We start from the raw sequence: 18637 nt of genomic DNA, 5'->3' as shown, positions 1-18637 counted from the left end.
CATGTCCTCCATAAGTGAGAGCGTATATACAGCCTATGAGCATCTAAAAATGGCCCAACCCTTAAACTGGTACAAAGACCACCCAGTGCCTACCGGCCAAGAGGTAGCCTTGCACATTTCAGTTCTCGCTAATTTACTAGAGAAGATCCACCTGCAAAATTTCACCGACTGATTCTTAACATTCATTACTATCCTCACTACTCTAATTTCATATGGGGGACATTCCAGTCTCTAAGGATGGACTAAGGGACTATTCGAAAACCTAAAGATTTTCATCCTTTGAGGGTTTACAGGGCAGGAAGAAGATACATGTCTGTTTATCTGGGACCAAACACTATGCTGGCACGTTGGTTGGTTGGAAAGAATGTGTGACCTTCAGTGGACATTATGTTTTGGATGTTGGTTGGGCCAGGGAGCATTAACTACCCAGCATTACACATAGATACCAGGCCTTGGTACTAAGAATTGAAATGAACATAATTTCTTGCTCCTGTGTATTTTTTCCACAGATTTTCCATCCCTGTGTAAATAACACTGGGGCTGGGCATACTTTCTTTTCCCTATGTGAAACAATATCAAGATGGAGCATGTTTTCCTGTTCTTATGTTACACAATACTGAGAACAAGCAAAAATAACTTAGCTTCTCACTTTAAGAAATACTTGTTCTTGGAAGATAAGACTGAACCAACTGAAGTAATTTACTTATTAAGAATAACAACAGCTTGCTCACCAAAGCTCTATTCAAGACCCTCACTTTGCTGTATTCCCCAATCCAAAGTTACTTTATCGGAAACACTGCACAATCTTAACTCGTTTCTTGCCTTGCGACACCTGCTTCAAAATCACATAGCCGTGCTCCAAAACCCTATGGATATTCTCCCTTGACATCCCGTTTCTAAGACACTGGCAGTGCTCTTACTTGCTCCTGTAAGTGTAATAAACTTAGCTTTCCTTGATTAACAGCTTTTTTTGATGGCCTTTGGGGGAGTCAAAGTTATAATGTTGCTACACTCTTCCTTCCAGGCTGAGGATTACTATGTCTAGTATGTCTAAACTTGTAAAGATAGAGACAGATGGAGATCAAGTAAGGAATTTTTGGTCTTTTTGAAATTAAGTATTTTTGACAGTCATTATGCCACACATTCAGTTGAGCTAGGCAGGTTATTCTTAACCTGAATGGGTCTTGGACTCATTTCCAATTCTAAAGGGTTTGGCCTATCTCCCCAGAAAAATACAGGTAGACACATAGTTTTACATATAATTTCAAGAGTTCATGTGTCTTCTGAAGCCCATTCATGGACTCCAAGTTGTAAACCCTGCTCTAGAGAATACACCAGCTAGTGGAACTACCTTAGGAAACTCTCCTTTCTTTGAGCTTAATTGTTAAAGGTCGAAGAAAGAAGAAGTAAGGACTTTGGAGACTTTAGATAATGCTAAGTGTGGCCTGAGAGCCCCTCTTCGTTGCTTGTTTACAATACAGATTTCAGGGCTGCATTCTACTCTGGGAATGGAGCCCTAGAATCTGCATTTTAACAGGCTATCCAGCCAATTCTAATGCATACTGAAATTTTAAAAAAAGCACTTATGTAGATGAACAAAATAAGCCAGTACTGTAAATCAAAAAAGTGTCATCTGTCACACGTACACCCAGTTTCTCTAGGCACAAATCACGGCATACTCGTATTATTGCTGTTACCTTCCACTCAAAATACTCGCTCAGGATTCTCAATGCATTACTTCACTCTCAATAGTACAATAAATATACACAAATTTCAAAGTAGCCTCAAATTGAAGAGTAGATCCCTGAACGGTATTTAGCGTTTACTAACACTAATACCAAAGAAGCTATCATGAGTGGGCAGTAAAGCAGATTCATATGACTATGAGAGGCATCGCTGAATTCACTATTAATTATATTGCCATTAGTTTAACACATTTAGTGAATAGAACATTGTTTCCATTTTGATTCCCACCCAGGCTACTAGAAGATGCCAAAACTTGTGAGCAGTTCAGGCTATGTCGAGAAGGGGTAGTCAATCCCATTAAATCACATCCTGTAGGATAGCTAGGTCTACTGGGAGTGTTTCTAATGCAACAAAAGCACAAGCAGTGTGAAGTGCAATCTCCCCCTAGAACCATAAGGAGAACACAAGATGCAATTCCCCAAGTTACTGAGCCCCAAAGAAGTGACCCAACCTGACCTTAAGGGTCTAAATTCAGTTCATTCAATCAATAGAAACCCAGCCTTACTCAAGTAGCCTAATCAATTATCTCCATCTGGAAGTCTTGCTAAACCTTCGAACTCAAACTGTCCGATAGGAAACTCAGCATCTTCTCCCAGAAATATGCATCTCCTGAAAGATAATACCCTCATCTTTTTGGCCACCCACATAGCATCCGAAGCCTGCAATCATCTCTGACCTCAACCTTTCCTCCAACATCTAATCAATAACCTAAACATCTTCGGAATTTAAATCTAATCTCCATTCCCACTGCCACTGTCTCACGTAGGCCCTCATCACCTCTGGCCTTGGACGCTTGCGATATTTCCCCAGTCAGTCTCCCTGCGTCCAGTCTTACCTTCTGTCCTTAATTCATTCTGGACATTTGCGATCAGATCACTCTTCTAAAGCATAAACTTTATTCACCTAACTCTCCTGCCCCACAAAACTTCAAGGGCTTCCCACTGTACACTTACATAGGCCAGATTCCTCAGAATACCATTGAAGGGCTTCTATGATTTGGCTCCAACTTAACTTTCAAGGCTTAACTCCTATGATTCCTTTTCCTGCGTCTCAGTCTTCATTCAAACCCATACCCCCTTGTCCCCTTGCTCTTTTCACTACCCTGCCCTTCATCATGCCTTCCCTTTGCTTAGAATGCCCTTCCTTATCTTCACAGATCCAAATCGCATCTGACCTTCAAGAAAGATCTAGTTCAAATTCCGCCTTTTCTATGAAGCATTTTCTAATTCAATATTCAACAAATACGTACCAAGTGCCTATTTTGTACTAGGCACTGAGCTTAAGCCCTTGAAGACGAGGGCCTGCTTCCTTTTCCCTCCCCAGCTAAAAGTAAGCTCCTTCCTTTGAATTCTCAGAGCACATGGACATATTTTATGGTATGTAACATGATCCATGTGGTACTGTGCTTCTTTATGTTCATACTTCTCTTCCTTTACCAGACTGAGCTCCAAATTTCCTAGTGCTTATAAGGAGGCACTTGATAAATACATGTTAAATAAGTGAATATCCAGTTGTTTTATCTCCAAACAGTGAGTTCATGAGTTTCCTTTTTCTGATCTGATGGAATATTTTGAACATTATGTAGATTTAGTTTTAATTCTGTAAGTAAGACCAATAGAAGCAAGCTAAAAACAAAAGGCCAATGTCCTAGGAGCTATAAGCTGTTTACAAAAATGAAAACCAACACACAGACTATCCTAGCAGCTTGGTGTTTAAAATAACCGACTACCTGAAAAGATAACAACGATTTCTTTGTCAAGATACTTATCTAGTATCGCACAATAATGACAGTAATTAAATCAAGGGAGGTAAGGTATGTGTTGCTCATGGAAGGTTGGTATTTTTGTCTTTCCCAGTTTGCTATTATCTCCCTTCACGTGCTGCTTTCAGTGAGGCCCAGGAAGCTGTCATGGCAAAGAAGCGAAAGGAGGGCAATGACCAGTGAGAAAAGAAGGGCTACATTCTGCTCTGTTCTGAGAATTCTGAACAAGGCACCAGTACCATGGCCTCAGACAAGTCTCACGCATGGAGAGAGTGAGTTTTCGTCTTTGTTGCCATCTACAAGTGGTAGCAGTAGTAGCTTACATTTAATAAACGCATAGTATGTGCTAGGTAATGTACTAAGTATATTATATGGATTAGCATATTCAATATTCACACAAGTTTTAGGAGGTAGGTACTGTTATTATTCCCAGTTAAAGGCTGAGGAAAGAGAGGGTCACAGAAGCTGGGCCACTTTCTGAAAGTGGCTCAGCTTGTAAGTGGAGGAATAAGACTAAACACCTATGCCCGGAGCCTTTACTCTTTTAAGTTTTCTTTTTAGTTGTGGTAAAATAGACATAACATAAAGTTTACCATCTTAACCATTTGGAAGCGTCTAGTCCAGGAGTGTTACGTATATTCATATTGCTGTGCATCCATCCCTGCTATCCATCTCCAGAATTCTTTTCATCTTGCAAAACTAAAACTTTGTACCCATTAAACAACAACACCCCATTTCCACCTCACCCAGCAATCACTTTCTGTGTCTATGATATTGACTACTCTAGATACCTCATACAGGTAGAATCATACGGTATTTGTCTTTTTGTGACTGGATTATTTCACTTAGCATAATGTCTTAAAGGCTCATCCATGTTGTAGCCTATGTAAGGATTTCCTTCCTTTTTAAGGCTGAATAATATTCCATCGTATGGATATACCACTTTTGTTTATTCGTTCATCTGTTGGTGGACACTTGGGTTGCTTCCACCTTCTGGTTACTACGAGTAATGCTGCTATGAATATGGGTGTTCAAATATCTGTTCAAGACCCTGCTTTCAGTTCTTCTGGGTATATATCCAGAAGTGCAACTGCTGGATCATGTGGTAATTCTCTTCTAAATTTTTGAGGCACTGCCGTATTATCTCAGAGCCTTTAGTTTTTACCGGAAATGATTTACTGCTGTCACACTGGCTGCCCAGGGTGACATCAAGCAGGCCAGCATTTGTCCTCTATAAAAGGAAGAATCAGCTTGATTATCCATGACTCTGAATAAGCGGCGAGGAAACTTTCACTAATGCTAATTATTTCACTCCAAAGGAAGCAAATGAGGCAGGAGATAATTTCTATCAGGATATCAAAATGAAAATCATGTAAAGGGAAGCCTTGTCTAAGACTGTTTTCTGTGTTAGGGTATTCTTTCAGATACTATAGCACTTCCAAGGCCCTTGAGCTAAGTTGCTTATTTTCTAGTCTCTTCTCTGATAAAACTATCTATGTGACTTTGGGCAAAGTCTCACTTTGTTGGAACAGGTGACACCGAAAGATGTAGTGGTATGACCTTAGACAAGTTATTTCGCCTCTCTGAACCTCATCTGTAAAATGGAGACAATTATAAGACTTGCCTAATTGGGTTGTAGGAATGGTTAAGTGAATACAAAGTATTATTAGCCTAGTGCCTGGCACATTCGTTCAGTGAAGAGAAGTTTCTATCATTATGATGATTATTTTCAAGATTCTATATGTAAGAGAAATAGAAACATTTGTCTACGTAAAGACTTATGCATGAATTTTCATAGTAGCTTTATTTATAAACGCCCCAAACTGTAAACAGTCTAGAAACCGTTCGATGGGTAAATTGTTAAATAGCAGTAGAGCCATACCATGGAATACTACTTAGCAATAAAAAGGAACAAGCTATCGATACAATACAACAACTTGGGTGAATCCTAAGAGCGTTACGTTGAGAGAAAAGCCAGTCCCCAAAGGACATACAATTGTATTACTTCATTTCCATTTGAAATGTCCAGAAAGACAAATCTATAAAACCAGATTAGTGATAGCCTAGGGCTAGGGTGCGGTGGACGGGGGTTAACTCTAGGCAGACCTGGGAGATCTTACTGGGGTGATGAAAGTGTTCGAAAACTAGATTGTGGTGATGGTAGCACAGGTGTATAAATTTACTAAAACTCATCAAACTGTACACTTAAAAATGGGTGAATTTTATGTATCTAAATTACACCTTTAAAATATTTTTAAGGGATTCTATGTGTATCTGAAAACAGGATCTGCACAATTGTTTTCTGTTGGACCACAGGAAACACGGATCATACAAAACTGTTTTCAATTTTTCACTTACCGAAGGATGGGCTGCTATGTATCCATGTGCGCTTTTATCTGAAAAGTGAAGATAAAGATATTACCTTTGTTTCATAAAGACTGCCTCATTTAGAGACCATGCTTAAAAAAACTGCATGTGTTTGACCAGAAGGAAATTTTCTGATTCAGTATTAAATAAGGTACTACGACAAATGACTAGTTTTTCTTAAAATAGCTCACACCCTTACATCATCACCATATTCTCGCCACCCCATTTTATAGATCTTAAGGAAGGCCTCCAGTGAATCTCATCTATACTGAGGAGTGTTGAGATAACCTACTCCTGACTGGTATGATTTTACACGTCTATATCCAGAATTTCTCCTCGACTTCCTCCTTCCCTCTCCTCCTCCCTCCCTCATTTCCCTTCCTCCCTTCTACCCTTCCTTCCTTTCCCCTTCCCTTCTTCCCCTTCCCCTCCTAGGCTATTAGTTAGCCTCAACACGAGAGCATAAAGAAAACATATGGTGAGTTTCAGGATAGAGCAATAACTCAGATACTGTCGAGTTCTAACATAGTTTTTTCAGGATTTCATCTTTATAAACTGAGAGAATTTGACACATAAAAACAAAAGGGTTAAAAAGCAGTGGCAGGGCTTCCCTGGTGGCGCAGTGGTAGAGTCCGCCTGCCTGACAAACATCTGGGGAAGAAAAAGGGAAGGAAAGTTGGGTGTTTATAATAAATATATATAACTCCATTATAATTCTGTATCAAGCAATGGTCATCTCAGAGTGTTCGTTCTCCTTTAAGATTGAGCCTAGGGTAATTCCCTGGTGGTCCAGTGGTTAAGACTCTGTGCTCTCACTGCAGAGGGCCCGGGGTTCAATCCCTGGTCAGGGAACTAAGATCCTACGAGCCGTGCAGTGTGGCAAAAAAAAAAAGATTGAGCCCTTAACTATGAGGGTCCATAATGAGGGACTTCTGTTCCCGCCCCTCAGCGCTGTGCAGTCTCTGTGTGGACCGGGCCCTGGCTGGGTGAGCTTCCTTCTGGCTGAAGGGTCTGGGCCCAGAAGGAGAAACTACCAGCGGCCCAGCTCTCCAGAGATGCTCCAGGAACGGAGTCGGCACCGCACATGCTTTATCCCGAGCAAGGCTCATCAAATCCCAGCAGGGTCGGGCACTGTGGTGGCCTCTCCCGTTGCGGAGCACAGGCTCTGGGCGCGCAGGCTCAGCGGCCATGGCTCACGGGCCCAGACATGATTTCTTTCTTTAAGTCTGATTTTGCGGTCAGATCAAAATAACCCAGCAACCACAAAATGTGTGCTGTGTCACCATGGTGCATGCAATTCAGTGAATCTAAGGGATAAAATAAATTTCAAGAGACCAGGGTTTGATCCAGACACCTCTTACTTCCTAAACGCATGACAAGGCCTGATCCTAAGTGACTCAGTGTCTTCATGCCAGTGAAGAGACAAAACAACAATCGTGATTGCTGATTCAAACCGACAACTACTGCTTCACTGAACAATTTCCTTATTTGAGTTATAAAATCACCCAAGTACTGTAAATCTCCTAACATCAACTTCAATTTCCAACTCATCTTTTGGTTGATTTATGTTGAAGTCATTCAGAAAAGGAACTTGAACCGGCTTCGAATGCCCTCCAGGCATTCTGTTCTAATCCTGGGGTTCTGAGATTGGAATTACTTCTTCCTTTTTTTTTTTTTTTTGGCTGTACCGCACAGCTTTTGGGATCTTGGTTCCCGACCAGGGATCAAACCCGGGCCCCCTGCCATGGAAGCGCAGAGTCCTAACCACTGGACCGCCAGGGAAGTCCCACTTCTTCACTTTTTGATATCCTAGATTTACTCTTACCTCCGGACGTAAAGCTCATGTACTTCTGGTTGTTGACTGTTTCTTTGGAATCATAGAATTTGAGAACGTCTAGAACGGCTTGGGGGTTCTTCTTCTGTTCCAGCTTTGTTATGTTGGAGGTTTGGAGTAATCGTGCCCATTGCTCAGGAATTCCCTGTGGACAACCAAAGGGAAAGAATGGAAGCTCAGAACATGCAACAGCTGCATTTTCATGTTCCAGTAAAGTTCTTCACCAAGAAGCCCATGCTACCTGTAGGATTACACTTGGGAAACTGAAGTTACGCTCTAGATTTAAAGTTAGTAACTTAATAATGCAATCATTCTCTTCTCTAATTAAAACACATAGGTAAAACTAAGATCCAACTTAAAAAGGGTGGGTGGGAGTATGACTGGGATAGAAAAAAAAAAAAGCGCATGAAAATCACCTCCATATTAACTCTGCTCACCCATGAAATGATGTTTACGGCTTAGCTTATTTTTTCTGGCGACTCAGGGCAGACATAGCAAAGACTTCTCTAAATCTGTACACAGCATAGTCATAGTGCAGATCAATAGATTTTATATGACTGGAATAACATAAGCTGTTTCTGGGCATGTTGTAATCAGAATATCTTTTAGAATAAACGTAAAGCCTCACCCTTGGTCAGTTCATACTCTGGTTATCAAATGTAATTTTTTGGGGGGTCTAGAGCTTTAACATAAAGGGGGATTGAGAGGAGACAAAAATAGAATCATGGACGAGCAATAACCACAGGGGTTCTAAACAGTAACATTTTCCCTGCAGCTTTCTCCTCTCCTCCCCCCATCCCCTCCTCCCCACTTCGCTCATCGGCCACATAGAACCTGGGGACAGTGGCAACCATGCCAAAGTCTTCTGAAAATTTGCAATAATCTGAAGCATTTAGAGCAGAGAGGAGGGAGTGTTTGGCAATCTAACAAAGGAGAATTGCAAAAATTACACAGAGAGGTTAGCTTTGTATTGAGCGTTCAGCACTCTTTCCTACATGTTCGGCCTACAGATGTCCCCATTTCATAATTAACCAACCTCCAAGAGGACTTGGAGCGAGAAACAGACACACTCTTCCTGAAGTGCATCTAGACACAATTTACGTGGCTTTGTCCTATGAAGTCTCGGCAAAACAATGTGTGACGTGGGCCTCCAGAGTTTGGGAATGACAACAAAAAAGTGAGATAAGCCAAGCAACAACTCTATTGCACACACATGAACCTGCTGCTGCAGTGCTATGACATCTCAAAGAAGCACTTTGATGCAAGCTTCTTTTGGGCCTGTGACGCACCTCTGGGAGCTTCCCTGGGCACATCTGTGAGCCATAGAGATCTGGCTGTAATGGACGTAAATAAAGAAAGAAAAGAAAGTTAAAACAGAATGTGGGACAACTTAGAAGGTGGGAGGAGATGAAACCAATGGGTCTGAATGGGGAGGGGTTAATCCCTTCTAAAGTGGGGCGGTTATGAAAATAGGGAGGTATTAACTAAATCAGGGGCAGGACAGGCTACAGGACAACAGATTTAAGAAAACAGAGAAAACAACGATGTTCCAAAGTTTGGATGCATAGTTCCACTTTTGGCCAGATGCTTCCTCCATAAATATGCAATAATAAGGATTACTATTAAATGACTGGAGAAATTACTAAAAGGCAGAAACATGAATTTGGAGGGAAGAAGGATGGCATCATGAAAAGCTTCAACAACAATTTGTAAGTTGTTTTTACGACTGGGTGATCACAGGTAGCCAATGGCCATGTGATGAACTTACAAATTTCAGTTCCCAATTCTGGTGAACCATTTTCAATTTCACATTGGAAGTGTCTGTATGGCTAAAATTCAAAGAAGAGGTATATGGTGATGCTGAATTTGACCTGTTCTCATTAAGGTGATTCTTCTGTATTTTGGAGCTAAAGTCGTGGCTGGCTTAGAGAAAACTAGATTAAGGATTTCCCACACAGCCAGACTCTATGTTTGAATTTCTTAGACATTTAGACCAGGGAAAGGGAAACCATTTCGTTTCGAACCATATTATGAATAATCTCCATTTTAATGCCGCAGTTCTAAAGTCCCACTTCCCACAAAATAAGATCAGATATAAGGTAACAGCTTTGTCTAAATAAAGATGATATTTCCAATGCTACAGAAACATGCTTTTACCCAATTGATTTGATTTGGGTTACAGGTCTTTGATTCCTGGCATTTGGGGTTACTCCAAGCACAGTGAAAGGACACTTTTACATGCATTGATCACGCAATTTGATGCTAAAGCCTTAAGCCAAAAATTTGAACTCAGGAGCCCATGCATGATCCCAGTTCTGATTCTAAGTGCAATTAATAGCATTTGGTTAATACTGTAATGGCCAAAGGAGTTATTAAGTGTTACAAAACCAGGTATGCATTTCACATAACCACCAGAGCAGACATCACTGGCATGATCATTACCATAATCATTAGAATATTTGCAGTTATTATACATACTCATGGCACTTCTAAACTTTTGTGATAATAGTCTTGTGATCACTAGACAGCAGGAAAAACTGCTGTCGATTGCAAAAGATCCTCCAGACAACTATACTTACCACGTGACTACACTGATGACATAATTGTTTTCTCTTTTTGAGATAAACCAGCTCATCAATGAAACCTGACACTTAAATTTGAATGTATGCCATAAAGGCATGTAATCAGAAAGCCATAACTCATTACTCCAAATTGAGGTACAAACCCCAAAAGTCAGATAGCTAATGGAGACCTAGAAGTGTGAGCGTCAGAAGCCTGACCATGTATGTAATAACAGCTAGATGTACATCAAGCTGGGGATTGTCCAGCGTAGCCCAGGAAAATGGCAGCATGATACAACAGGCCAAGCATTTATCTTATCGTAAGAAATGATAATGTATATCACTCATACCATTTTTCCCTCTGATTGACTTGAAGCGACCGTCACAGGTCTAGAGGTCTGGAAGGGGGAGTTCTGAAGTATTTGGGACAAAAATGGTAATATAAAGGGTAAGGACTTATAGTAGTTTCATACCCCAAATCTCACCTCCCAACCTAATTTTAACCTCAGGGTCCAAGTGTGTGACCAAGTGTACAAGGTTGTATGGGCCAATTAGCCAAAGGGTAAGCACCAAGCAGTACACCAAACCAGTGTCCAGATATTCCAAATAACAGGCCCTTGTGAGACAACTGGACTCGACAGTTCAACAAATTGCTCAAAATTCAACCTCAACAACTGTAATGATCAAATTTAGTAATATGTCCCTCCCCCTCCACGTGAACACACACATACACACACACACACACACACACACACACAACCAATTAGTGGTACTGGGGCGATTAAGACCCCATTCTAAATCCTACCAATAAAATGACTTTTAAAAGCTTATTATCATTTGGTATTTTTAAAGTTAGTAAATCATAGGTTAAGATAGTAAAAAAAAAAAAAGGCAGAGTTTGGTATCTTTAAAAAACAAGGTGGGGACAAATAGTTATGAAAGATTATCACAGCGACAATAAAGTACATCAGATTTCCAAATTTAGCCTGCGTCTCATCTATATATTCAGTGGATTTCTAACAATTGCATCCAAACACTTTATTTTATATTAGGTTTTTGGGAGGAGGGGAAAGGTTCTTGTTTGGTTTGGTCCAGTTGCATCAAAATGTTTTTCACAGTTGGAAAGATTGCCCATCACACATCCCACCCCACCCCTCTCTGGTTGATTCCTGGGGTTCTAACTGACAGCAAAGTGAAAATGGATGGTCTCCAGTCAGCAAGATGATGGTGATTCACTTTCCTTCATTTCCATTCAGAACCCATAAAGAACAAAGGAAAAGCTAAAGATAGAGAAATTCTATCAGAAGATGTCAAGCAAGTAGGAAAGAGTGGAAAAAATTTAAAAATTGGAAAGGAACCAGAGTATCACATGAGAATAGTGGAGGGGAAAATTTTCACATCAGAAAACAAAAAGGAAGAATAAAAGAACAGAGAAATATGGAATGACAACAATAAAACAAGAAAAGATTAAACAGAAGAAAAGCACATGGAAAACAAAAAGGTCAAAACAGGAAAGACAGTTCTTAAAATAAAAAAGGGAAGATTTTTAAGATAAAACTTATAATGATTCAGTGCTTTTACTGTTTCAAACATCAGAAAAAATAGTCATCTCTTTGTTTATGATTTTTTAAAAACCTAAACTTGTTCAGATTATAAAAATATATATAAATATTTTTTGTTTTGGGTGGTGATGATGGTGGTGGTAGTGGTGACAGTGAGGTTATATTTTCTAAGTGTAGCTAACAGAATATTCTCAAATACAGCAAAGAACAGAGGCTGGGCTCAAACTCAAGGCCATTTGAATAATATCTCTGACTCCAATGATGAAATTGGCTAAACCAGTATCTCAACTTTATCAATGTCAGCACTTCTTAACGTTCTCTTCTGCTTGCTACTGAGAACATACAATCAGCTCACATCACTTTACAAGGCTAAGATGTTTAGTCAGTTTCCATTTCATTCTCACACTGCTTACTTCCGGAATTGAAAAAAGAAGGTAATCTGTCAGTTCAGAAACATGGTTTGATTCTCCAAATCAAATTAATTTGTTCCTTCTTTTTTAAAATTTAATCTTGTGACACAGTCTACTCACTAACCATCATGTTATAAAATAGGAAATTTAATTATTTAATACCTAAATTTCTCTCTGGTTTAAGAATCCAAGAATTAACGGTAATGGTTCTATCAAAGAATATTTTTCCAGAATGCATTCAAAATTACTCATTATCTCAGAATGTACATTTTGATTGAGGTCCTCACTAGTATAAAAAAGTAGTTAATCTTCCTGAGGACATGTTTCTAGCCACATCTTTTCCTTCATCCATCTAAAAGAAAGACGCCAGATCTTAAAAAAAAAAAAAAGGTATAAAATATCATAGATCTGAGATCGTGTGCTATTTGAACACTAAAAATATCCAAAGAAAGACTGGATCTATAGCTATAGTCTTTCTGGAGAATTCTTACTGGTATTTATTGTGCATTATGTATATATATTATATTTGTATATATGTGTATATATATATATATATATACACATATATACAAATATAAAGTAAGCATATAACCACTAAAGCGTATGATACAGCCATCGATATTTCTTCCTGAAACATGGGGTCTGTTGTTTTGAATGTCTACAAAATATACCTGTAAATAAGCCTAAAAATAAGCTATGTTCTTGAAATCAAAGAGAAGAAAAGGTCAATTTTACAGAGATTTTTGGCTAGTGTGGTTAACTTATCTGGGTAATCCAGGTTCCATTGTAAAGCCTGAATTATTCAGATAGACTGTCTTCACTGGCCAAGTTGAGTCAATGGTTCTCTGATTCACTTCAAGTGCTAAAGCATAGGCTCAAGCTGAGTCTATCTGGACTACATCTCCTGTGCCGTGGTAAATTAGCATTTTCAATCACGTTGAAGGCTAACCGCGATCAGACGTTTTTGTTAAGATGGACAAAATAATTTTGCCAATACTCTTGCCACTCTCTAGCTCCATCTGTGATTGTCTAGGCAAAGTCCATCTTCCTTGAAATCACCAAAGACATCAAGTCTGACATTTTGGGACGTGGCAATTCTTCCTTCAAACCTATTTTCACAAAGGAATCTTTTCATGCCTTACAAAAAAAAAAATAAGGAGCTTACTTACAGTGAATTCCCCGGTGACTGCATCAAACCCCACATGAATCGTATGTTCAAAGTCTGAAGGAAGAGAGATCTCTGGGCGTTCTTTCTCTTTCTTCTTATTGGCTAAAGGCAAAATGTTAACATGTATTTATTTGGGATACAGTTTTGGCATCCATAAGTTGTACAATTAGGTTCATCAAAATAATTACAAAGTTGAAAGACAACTGAGTCCAACACAATTATAACAATATTTAACTCCAGAATTTATAATTTTATTTAAATAAATGGCTGAGAGTTTGACAAAATGCTATGTCCAAATAATTTACAAATTTCCAAATCCAATTCAAACAAAACTTGCAGTCAAACTGATTTACGTCCTTTACCAGTCTAATGATGTAATCAGCAGGTATCTAGGTATATTGTGTTTAACTGGTCTTGTTGGATCAAATTCCACATACTATAGAAGAAATTCATGAGACTCAAGTCAAGCTAAGCCTTACTATTAGAAAGAAAGAATAGAAAAGTGCTTAAGCTATCTATAAAGTGTTATGAGTTGTTTCTATTTTAAACCATAGCTAGATATCAAGTAACTAGAACTTTAATTTCACGTTTATATTATGAAGAGTAGCTTAATAGGCTCTTGGTCTTCTTTCAATGAGAATACTACTGCAAAGCAATAACTTTGCTAGTAAAAAACAAAACACAAATTGTTGCTTTTTACTGAATTAATTTTATTGAGTTCTTAGAAACCTCAAACCAATTCCTTGGTTTAGTCATTTTAGTTTGTAGCTATTTTTCCATGTCCCTATAGATTTTGTCATAGTAGCCATTCAAAATCATTGTTCTCAAGTAACAGATTATTCATAGTGACACAATTATGAAGAAATACATCAATAGTTAATAAATCAAAAGGCTTTAAAGGTATAATCACTGAAGAAATTAAGTTGGGAACTGTAATGAAATTAGTCTATCTCAAAAGAGATCACAGGAGGAAGTTATTATGGAAGCATTGTAAAATGGCATTTCCTAGCTTCCATAATAGAGCAGCAGCTCTGAGCATGTATCTCTGATATGGCTGCATTTCACAGTCAAAAAAATAATACTCACCCTAATACTGGGTAAGTCAGCATGAACCAGTTTTGCCCCATTGAAACCAATCAACTTTAGAGTTGCCAGGGTGGCAAATTTAGAACATTCTGGTTCAAATAGATGTTTCCTTGGCCTCAATTTCAGACAACATTTAACTAATCGTAACGGATCACTGGTTTGGGGGGTTATCCAGGACAAATTTTAAATTCAAAACATTTCATGTTCAAATGTCATTCGTATGGCTTCTTTTCACTTTCTACTCTCTCTCACTGTTCCATATCCGCCAGCCGGAGGACAGAGATATGGGACAGAAATATGGAAATTCAAGTAGTAAGAGGATTAAGAAAGAAAGGTTGGGGTTGGGGGCGGGGGACAAGGGTCACTCAAAGTCTTTGCCTGGCCATGGAACACATTTAGGACTCATTTTGAAAAGTATATATGTGCCATCTAACTTCAGTTCAGCATGGATTCCACATTTACAGTGAGCCTACTTTATTGACTATCATTTTAACTGAACATTAGAGTTTTGGGTAGGTACTTCTACTTCCCCTGCATGTTTATGGACTGTAGCTACCATTTATACTTGTTCACCTACCACTTTTACTTGTCCAGAAAGGCAAACAGAACAATCAGCTTTCTGTTCTTGCCACTTCACTGAAGATGTCCCAGCCACTTCTGTAATCGTTTTCTTATTTTCCTCTTTCCTGATCTCCCATCCATGTTGGACATGGCTAACCGCCTCTCTTTATACTTCCTTGACAATGTGGTCTGATTCTCCTCCTCCCTCAGTGACCATTCTTCATTTGATGGGCATCCTTTCTTCTGCCTTTCCTGGTGCAGTCTTTGGCATTCATTTCTCTTGGATGGCATTCACTCCCAAATACTAACTCATGTTGGGTAATTCCCTAATCTGCGGTTGGCAGGGGTAGATACAGATTCTGTGGGACCAAAGACCTTATGTAATTTGAGAGGAAAGCTCCCTTTAGGTAAAAACAATACAAAATTGCTAAGGCTTCTTCTAGAGCCTTGGAAGAGTCCCAGGCAAGTGAGAAACTCTGAATAAGCAGCTTTATTCACTTCATAGTAAATGTACTCTGGTGGTTGGTGGCCTTTTTGGTGTCAAAAATCACTCTGAAAAATCCGAAGAAAGCTGTGGTACTTCTGTCTATAAAGTTGCACTATACACACATATACACAATTTTGCATATAACTTCAGAGGTTCAAAATTCCCCTGGGCTCAAGGTTAAGAACCCCTAGCTTAGTCTCCATCTCTAATCATTGTATCAACTTGCATCCATGACCTCTCTTGCCAGCAAACAGGCTCTCCCTACTTCTCCATTAGCAATGGCTGCACAATTGAAGCCTGTTGACTTAGACGTAAACACTCCACTCCAGCTGAGCGACGTGAATCAGCCTAATGGGGTCTCCCTAAGGCCATCTGGTTGCCAGTCCCTTACGGGCCTAATTATGCCATTCTCTTCACGCAGGACAAAGCGTAACAGAGGCGGGAAGCTCAAACTCGCTCCTCCTTCAGTGTCCATGTTCTCGGTGAAATGATAAGCACTCACTACCCAGATCAGAGAAGGATTAAGGCCTTGGACTCCCCGTCTTTGGGAGGCTCTAAGCAATGAAAAGATTACGACCTCCTCTCTCAAATAAAAGCAATACTAAAGCATAAAAAGGGAAGGAAGCCCCAAAAGTTCTGATGTTCCTATGATGATTCACTTAAGTCTTTTAAAAAACTACTCTAGATCCCAAATCAAAATGTTTTCGCATTTTGGGTGCCCCGACGTGCTGGGCCTTAGGCACATGCTTACTCTGGCTTTTGGTTATTTCAGCCCTGGCCCAACTGCCCAAATCATAAATTTGGGAGCTTCTTTGACTCCTACTTTAATTCTACCTTAATCAGTCATCGCGTTCTATTTCCCAGACTCACTTTGGATGCATCTTCTTTCTTTCATCTCCACAAACCATCATCTTAGTCCAAGGAACTGGCATTTTTCACCTGGTCTTACTACCTCCAATTTTGCCCCCTGCAATTCATTACTCTGTGGCCGGAGTAACCTTTTGAAATATATATATCTGCCCGCATTCCTCCCTGTAAGATCCTTCAATGGCTCCCCATTATCCAGAAGTTCAGAGTTCATGCTCCTTAGCGTGCTAGCCAAGGGCCTGCTTAATCTGCCCCCAGCGTACCTCTCTACTGTCTATTCTTGCTATGGCCCCCGCTGTTCCATACCCATTTCATGCTCCCTCAACTGCCAAGCTTTTCTCTTACTGCCAAGCTTTTACGCATGCTACACGGAGGCCTGGGAAGTCTTACTTCTTAACGCCCCACATCTGCGCCCATTAGTCCTTTGCGGCCCTCTCACTGTTGTGGCCTCTCCCGTTGCGGGACACAGGCTCCAGACGCGCAGGCTCAGCGGCCATGGCTCACGGGCCCAGCCGCTCCGCGGCATGTGGGATCTTCCCGCACCGGGGCACGAACCCGTGTCCTCTGCATCGGCAGGCGGACTCTCAACCACTGCGCCACCAGGGAAGCCCCAGTCCTTTTTCTTGAAGACTCGCTCTTGTGTTTCCTCTCCTTTGGCAAGTCTTTTCCTGTCTTCCCTCTGCAGACAAAGTTGAATGCCCTTCTCTTCCTGCTCCCAGAGAGCTACCCAGTGTGTACTCTGAGTTTGGCCCTTATTAACACTGAATTGTCATTTCTTCTTTACATACCTATCTCTCTAGCTAAAACCTGAGATATCTGACAGCAGAGACTGTATCTTATTCATTCTCACATTCCCTAGCACCTGGCTTATGTCTGCACACGTAATCACTATCATCTATGGAATATTCACCATGTGCAAAGTGCTTCTAGGGTTATCTCATTTAATCTCCACCACAATCTTATAAGGCAGGCATTATTATTGTATTATTATTGTTTTACAGATGAGGAAAGTAAGACTCAGTGAAGTTAAACCACATATCCAAGATTACACAGCTGGCAGGTGTCAGAGCCAGGATTTGAACCTAGGTCTCAATTGTGTCTACAGAGCCTAAGCTCTTAATAGCTACACTATTTATTACTCAGTAACATTAAAAGAAAACCTCAATAGGTTTGAGCCGTTAGTCTTCAGTAAATGGTTATTGACTGAATGGAGACTAGCTGAGAACTTTTTTCTTCTTTTTTTTAAGGAATACTAAAATGTCTGTATCTCCCCCAGAAAGTTCTGTGAGCAGTGGTTGTTTATATTAAGAGTCATCCTAACCTGAATCTTGGGCTCATAAGACGCGGCCTGATCACCTCTGGGTTGATATCTACAGAGAGCAGAAGAACAAACGAGTACCACTTTCTAAGTGTATCAACCATATTCTACTGGAACCTAGAACGAAGACCACAAATTGCTGACTAGACCACAGATTACAAATGGTGTTTGGCACTGGGGCCCTCTACCTGCTCATGGTTCTGGCTGTAACTCCAGGGGCCAGCTAATCTCTCCAGAATCTCTCATCCTGACATCTTTCTCCATCCCACTACATTTTTTTGGTTTTTGTTTTGCGGTACGCAGGCCTCTCACTGTTGTGGCCTCTCCCGTTGTGGAGCACAGGCTCCGGACGTGCAGGCTCAGAGGCCATGGCTCAAGGGCCCAGCCGCTCCGCGGCATGTGGGATCTTCCCGGACCGGGGCACGAACCCGCGTCCCCTGCATCGGCAGGCGGACTCTCCACCACTGCGCCACCAGGGAAGCCCCCCCCACTACATTTTAAAGAAAGAGAAGTCATCTGTCACCTCCTGTACACCCCGACCCCAATGTTCTGCATTTCTCTAGTGACTAGGGCTTACTCCATTAAAATCCCCCTACACCTTTACTTCAACCTCTTCATTAAATGCACTGTTGACTTCTTGCCTTAGGTCCTCAGACTTCACTGTGCATCACCCTCATGTGGGAAACTTCAAAAAAGTAAGAGAGAGAGAGAGATTTCAGAGCCCTGCCCCCAGAGATTCAGATTTAGTCTGGGGTAGACCTCAGCACCTTTAATTTTTAAATGCCCTCCGGTATTTCCATTAAGCAGCTGGGGTTGAGAAAAATAATTTTAAACCCTACTATCCAACGAAGGTATCACTTCCTCAGATAATCCTGATGGACGATGACGGTTCTTCCCCATTCCAAGTC

The 18637-nt window shown here is 40.4% G+C and overlaps 1 protein-coding gene across 4 annotated transcripts in view; it reads right to left on the bottom strand.

Annotated features, from left to right (window-relative positions):
• Positions 1-18637, bottom strand: part of PAK3 (p21 (RAC1) activated kinase 3) — an 88048-nt gene that overhangs the window by 55260 nt on the left and 14151 nt on the right. Inside the window, exons 2-6 of one of the 4 annotated variants that reach the window (XM_065901081.1) lie at positions 13412-13512; positions 10621-10683; positions 8999-9043; positions 7701-7854; positions 5867-5904 (exon numbers count right to left, since the gene is read on the bottom strand). In XM_065901081.1, coding sequence (XP_065757153.1) covers positions 5867-5904; positions 7701-7854; positions 8999-9043; positions 10621-10683; positions 13412-13512 — 401 coding nt within the window. The remainder of the gene's footprint in view (positions 1-5866; positions 5905-7700; positions 7855-8998; positions 9044-10620; positions 10684-13411; positions 13513-18637) is intronic. The other 3 variants (XM_065901082.1, XM_065901083.1, XM_065901084.1) reach the window with 3 other exon arrangements.

Source organism: Phocoena phocoena, chromosome X (assembly GCF_963924675.1).
Source record: "Phocoena phocoena chromosome X, mPhoPho1.1, whole genome shotgun sequence".
NCBI lineage: Eukaryota > Metazoa > Chordata > Mammalia > Artiodactyla > Phocoenidae > Phocoena > Phocoena phocoena.
Note: the sequence above shows the minus strand (reverse complement) of the source record. Positions and strands in the feature narration are given on the sequence as shown.